Here is a 5,842-nt window from a genome sequence, read left to right as displayed (position 1 = left end):
CTTCCCAAGCCATATAGACCGGTTATTTTAAAAAAAGAAACAAGTTAACCCATACATACATACAGCCGTACACTATTATCTCTCGATAACCGTGACAAAATTCTCAAATAAAAATAAGTTGTTGTTGTGCATGGCACCACTCGTAATTGTTTCCTCTTTCCAGGGCACAAAAGAAATTTAAACTTTCCCGCCCACCCCTCGATCAGACACAATCCCATTAAATAAATATCCATCAAATAATAATAATAATAATAATAATAATATTAATCCCCATTTCATTTCATTTCATTCTTCTTCTCCATCTTCCCACTCTCCATTCATTTCCTCCACCAACCACGTTTCCAGTAAGTTACTTACTTTCACTCATTATTTTCATATAATAACGATTTTAGTTTGTAACTATAAACTATTATTCACACGTCGTCTCGATCTATGTGTATTTAACCGTTTTTTAGTTTTTTTTTTACTTTCGATTTTGTTGTTTTTTTTGTTTTGAAACTGCTAATACACTGTGTGTGATAGTTTATAGTGTTAGGTTATGGTTTAATTCATATATTCGGTGTTTTATTTTGGTTTATTTTGATTTCTAGGGTTTCGAGTGAGAAATGGTGCCTAAAAATGAAGCCACGGAGGAACCGCTAGCAGATTCTCCTACGTCTGTGCTTGAAGAAGAGGTCTGTTAGTCTGTCATTATTATTATTATTGTTGTTGTTGTTGTTGATGTTGTTGTTTTTGTTGTTGTTATACTTTTGCTAGTTTTTATGATTAATGCTGTGTGTGTGTTGTTTATACTGCTTTTGATAGCGTTTAGAGTTTATTTTATGTGTGAAAGGTGTAGGATGCTTTGAGAAGAGTGTTTGTTTGTGTTGTCTGGTAGCTATGAAATGGTTGAAGCTAGTGTAAATTTGATTATATTGTTACTATTATACTTTTTTGCCGTTTCTGATTTTGTGTGCTGCAACTTACTCTGTATATGCTTAATGGTGTGTGTGTTGTTTATACTTCTTTTGATAGTTCTTTTACGTGTGAAATGTGTAGGATGTTTTTTGAAGAGCTGTTTGTGTTGTATGGTAGCTATGAAATGGTTGAAACAAGTGTAAATTTGAATTTATTATTAGTTTTTAGGGTTTAGGGTTTAATGATGTGTTTTAGTGTCTTTTTTGATGTGTGTTATGCTCTGTAGTCTGTATATGCTTAAAATATACTTTTTGGTAGAATGTTGTGAGATGAGTGATTGTGCTGTTTGGTAGCTCTGAATTGACTGATGCCAGTTTAAATTTGAACCTATTCCAGGATTTTAGGGTTTAATGATGTTTTTTTAGTGTCTTTTTGTTGTGACCAATACTGTTGAAATATGAGCATGTGTCATGTGATTTGAATTGCTCTGCTATGCGGTATTGATGGACGTTTGTGTTTAGATGTTATGTTTTAAAGGTTGAGATTCTTTAGCTTTTTTCTTAAATGCTGTTTTTGGTTTATTTTGAAGGATATCTGCAAGGAGAAAGTTGGTGTGACGGTGGATGAAGAAACATTTCTTGAGGCTAAAAATGGGGACACTTTGCTTATATCAGATGGAATGGCTGAGGAGGAAAAGAAGCTTGAACAACAAAGGCTAGAAGAAGAAAATGTGGAAAAAGAAGCTCCTACATTGAACGACACACAATTTACTAAACTGGATGAACTTCTTACTCAGACTCAGCTTTACTCTGAGTTCTTATTGGAGAAAATGGATGACATAACTAATGTATTTTCACATTTCCTTTTTAGTTTTACATTGTGTTTATTGTTTTCAAGTTCGTGACTTTTTTTGGGTTGCAGAAAGGGCTGGCTGAAGATGTTGAAGAGGCAAAAGAGGAGAAGAAAAAAGGCCGTGGTAAAAAAAGAAAAGCCACCACACAGTACAATACGGTAAAGGCTTATCTTGTTTACATATATGAGTTTTAAGTTATTAGTTTTATTATCTTCTATTCATACCAAGGAATCTCACTTCATTTTGTGAATCTTTATATAGAGGCGGGCTAAAACAGCTGTAGCAGCCATGCTTAACCGATCCGAAGAAAACACTCCCACTAAAGATATTAATCTTAGTAAGAAAGAGAGAGCTGAAAAAGAGCAGAGTGAGCTTGTTCCCTTATTAACTGGTGGGAAGTTGAAACCATATCAGATTAAAGGTGTGAAATGGTTGATTTCCCTTTGGCAAAACGGGCTTAATGGTATTCTGGCTGATCAAATGGGCCTTGGCAAAACAATCCAAACTATTGGTTTTCTTGCCCACTTGAAAGGAAAGGGTTTAGACGGGCCTTACTTGGTCATTGCTCCTTTGTCTACCCTGTCAAACTGGTTGAATGAGATAACCAGGTAACATTTAGTAATACTCGGTTTATTTTTGTTTATTTGTTAAATAAATTAACTTATACAGTTCTCTTATTGTTTGTGAAGATTCGTGCCCTCAGTGAAAGCTGTTATCTATCATGGTGATAGGAATTTGCGGGAAGAAATAAGGAGAAAGCAAATGCCAAAAAAAATAGGACCAGATTTTCCCATTGTGATTACCTCATATGAAGTAGCCATGAATGATGCTAAGAAACACTTGAGGCATTACAACTGGAAATACCTTGTGGTTGATGAGGTGATTATAATTACATTTTTGATTAATCTTGTTTCCGGACTCTTGTTTGTATTTTGTTTTTTCATGACTTGCAGGGTCACAGATTGAAAAACTCTAAGTGCAAGCTATTGAGAGAATTGAAATGGCTAAATGTTGAAAACAAGCTTTTGTTAACTGGTACACCTCTGCAAAACAATTTAGCAGAACTTTGGTCATTACTCAACTTCATCTTGCCTGATATCTTTTCATCCCATGAGGAGTTTGAGTCATGGTAATTACGTTTTCAGTTTTCCTCAACTTCAACTGAGATTGTAATGATCTGTTTGATAATAACATTTTGTAAATTTAGGTTTGATTTTTCTGGAAAGCCCAACACTGAGGAAGCTGAAGAAGGGAGAAAAGCAAGAGTATGTACTATGTACACAATAAATTTATCTTTTAACCCTCTTTTATGTTCAAATTTACAAACAGGGTATGTAATATATGCTAATCTTACAAACAGGGTAACTAATTTATCTTTTAATTGCAGGTGGTGGCAAAATTGCATGCGATATTGCGTCCGTTTTTGCTCAGAAGAATGAAAGAGGATGTTGAGCTTTCACTTCCTCGCAAGAAGGAGATTATAATATATGCTAATCTTACTGAGCATCAAAAGAACTTTCAGGATCATCTGGTCAACAAGACACTGGAAACATATCTGCGAGAGAAAGTTGACACTGGTATTTATACACATATTATGTTTACACGTTTAACAGTTTCATATTTCTTTTCTATGTTTAGTGCTTTATATTTGTATTGTGAAACTTTACAGGCCGTGGCGTGAAAGGCCAGCTTTTTAATGTGATGCTTCAGCTTAGAAAAAACTGCAACCATCCTGATCTTCTAGAAGCGGCTTTTGAGGGTTCATGTATGTTACATTTCCACCAATAAATATATTTTATTAACTTTTTCAGAATTTAAAATAATATATTTGCTATTTTTTGGGACAGGTTTCTATCCGCCTGTGGAACAGATAGTTGCGCAGTGTGGAAAGTTTCAGTTGCTGGATAGATTGCTGCAAAAACTGCTTCCTCGCAAGCACAAAGTATGCAACATATAACGTCATTATATATACACGTCTGATATCAATGGTTAGTTTAAACTCTTGATTTTGGTAAACAGGTTTTAATCTTCTCTCAGTGGACTAAGATTCTGGATATAATGCATTACTACTTTAGTGAAAAAGATATGCCAGTATGCAGAATTGATGGCAATGTGAAACTGGAAGATAGAAGACAGCAGGTAACTTTTTATAATGTTTCATGTATTAATCAGTTAATTCAACTTACTGTTAATTATTTACTCTTTTTTGTACCATTATGCAATAATAGATCCAGGACTTTAATGATGTGGACAGTGAGTATAGAATTTTTCTACTGAGCACACGAGCTGGTGGGCTAGGAATCAATCTCACTGCAGCCGATACCTGCATCTTGTACGACAGTGACTGGGTAAAAAGCAAACCTTTCATGTCTTTTGACTTGTTAAACTTGTATGATCCAAAGTGACTTATTAACTTTGAATGATGTGTGGAGTACAGAACCCTCAAATGGATTTGCAGGCAATGGATAGGTGTCACAGAATCGGTCAAACAAAGCCTGTTCATGTTTATAGGCTTGCAACTGCTTCATCTATTGAGGTACTATTATTTCTTCTGTTATTCAGTTAACGGTTTCAGTCTTTCAGAGGCGTGTGAGTAAATAAATAATATTTGCAGGGTCGGATGCTGAAACGTGCATTCAGTAAGTTAAGGCTTGAGCATGTGGTGATTGGCAAAGGTCAATTTCAACAGGAGAGAACAAAAGCAGATGACATCGAGGTATATATTACATGATTGGTCCCTCTAGTAATGCCATATTTCAAGTTTGGCATTGGCCCTTATTATATATATATTTTTCAGGAAGAAGAGGAATTGCTGGCTCTTCTGAGAGACGATGATGGTGAGGAGGATAAAATGATACAGACGGATATTAGTGACGAGGATCTTGAAACGCTGCTGGATCGGAGTGATCTGATTGCTACTGGGCCTGCAAAGGCAGATGGTAAGCCGAACTATGTGACAAGTTTGCTTCCACTTAAGGGGCCTGGTTGGGAGGTGGTGATACCAACCGCAACTGGAGGGATGCTTTCGACTGTCAACAACTAACTGCTTATTAGCTGTTTTACCCTTTTAGTTTCACTTCATTTGCCATACATGGTCCGCTTTTTGGGAAAAACTTTGGAATGGTGTTTGTTTTTTTGTGTAGTGAGATGGGATTTTAGTCATTTTCGGTCCATGTAATCGAAACAGAGGGAATTGGCAGAAACAATGTTATGATCTCTTCTATCATGAAGAAGGAAATTTGAAGTGACATCAAGTCTTGTATTGTATTTAAATATTAAACAAGTCTGGTCTAGAACAAACACGGTTTTGGGTGATGGGTATCTTAACGAATAATTTTAACCTTGTGACGTTACAAACGTGTATGCCTGATACCCGTGGTTAGACGTGCACAAATCGGGTTCACCTTGAAAACCCGAACTGGTTCGGAACCGGTTTTTTTCACACCGGGTAGAAAATTAAACCGGTTCCAGTTAGGAACCGGTTCGGTTCCCGACCCGAACCGATGCCCAGAAATGCAAACTTTTAGGAACCGGGTAGGTTGGAACCGGAACCGGTTTTTAAGTAAAAACTGGTTCCACCGGTTTTTTTTGAAATTTAAACATTATAGCCGTTGAAATCATGAGTAACAAAAGTAATTATAAAAAAACAAATCAAAACTAAATATTAGTTGAACAAGTTACAAATAAGTTTACCAAAACAAATAATTACAACTCTTCTTCGTCTTCATTCTCGTCTTCACCCTCGTCTTCGTTATCGAAAGAAACCCCGTCCTCCGCCTCCTCATCATGAATATGACGCTCTATTGGTATTTCGTCTTCAAAGTTCGCCTTGTGTTGTACACGATCCACCGCATCCAAATGGTCCTTTAGGCAAATGCAAACCTCTAGAGACTCGGGAGTTAGTTTTGTTCTTCGCATAGATAACACCCTCCCACTAAGAGAAAAAACCGATTCGGAAGCAACCGTTGAGGCTTGTACGGCAAGCAAGTCACGAGCCATGGCGGATAGAATGGGAAATTCGTTTTGTTTACCTTTCCACCAAGCCAACAAATCAATATTGCGCGTCGACCGTTGCGCCCTCAACATAGTTTG

The 5,842-nt window shown here is 36.4% G+C and overlaps 1 protein-coding gene across 1 annotated transcript; it reads left to right on the top strand.

The window, feature by feature from the left end:
• Positions 1 to 301: 301 nt before the first annotated feature.
• LOC143538072 (ATP-dependent DNA helicase DDM1-like) lies at positions 302 to 5,064 on the top strand. The gene is made up of 16 exons (XM_077031709.1): positions 302 to 344; positions 591 to 674; positions 1,487 to 1,744; positions 1,819 to 1,908; positions 2,012 to 2,358; positions 2,440 to 2,629; positions 2,704 to 2,879; positions 2,958 to 3,015; positions 3,138 to 3,327; positions 3,420 to 3,515; positions 3,598 to 3,692; positions 3,770 to 3,889; positions 3,979 to 4,098; positions 4,188 to 4,286; positions 4,365 to 4,466; positions 4,548 to 5,064. Exons 2-16 carry the CDS (start codon positions 606 to 608, stop codon positions 4,791 to 4,793), a joined length of 2,256 nt encoding a protein of 751 aa, XP_076887824.1. The 5' UTR covers positions 302 to 344; positions 591 to 605; the 3' UTR covers positions 4,794 to 5,064.
• The last annotated feature ends 778 nt before the right edge of the window (positions 5,065 to 5,842 follow it).

Source organism: Bidens hawaiensis, unplaced genomic scaffold, assembly GCF_021521415.1.
Source record: "Bidens hawaiensis isolate Kalapana, Puna unplaced genomic scaffold, B.hawaiensis_p1.1 tig00011466_1, whole genome shotgun sequence".
NCBI classification, from domain to species: domain Eukaryota; kingdom Viridiplantae; phylum Streptophyta; class Magnoliopsida; order Asterales; family Asteraceae; genus Bidens; species Bidens hawaiensis.
Note: the sequence above shows the minus strand (reverse complement) of the source record. Positions and strands in the feature narration are given on the sequence as shown.

Excerpts from the sequence above, each read along its gene's own strand:
- LOC143538072 (XM_077031709.1), top strand. The coding sequence starts at position 606 with ATGGTGCCTAAAAATGAAGCCACGGAGGAACCGCTAGCAGATTCTCCT. Across the intron at positions 1,909-2,011 it reads CCACCACACAGTACAATACG|AGGCGGGCTAAAACAGCTGT; the intron begins GTAAAGGCTTAT and ends ATCTTTATATAG. Across the intron at positions 3,890-3,978 it reads TGGAAGATAGAAGACAGCAG|ATCCAGGACTTTAATGATGT; the intron begins GTAACTTTTTAT and ends ATGCAATAATAG.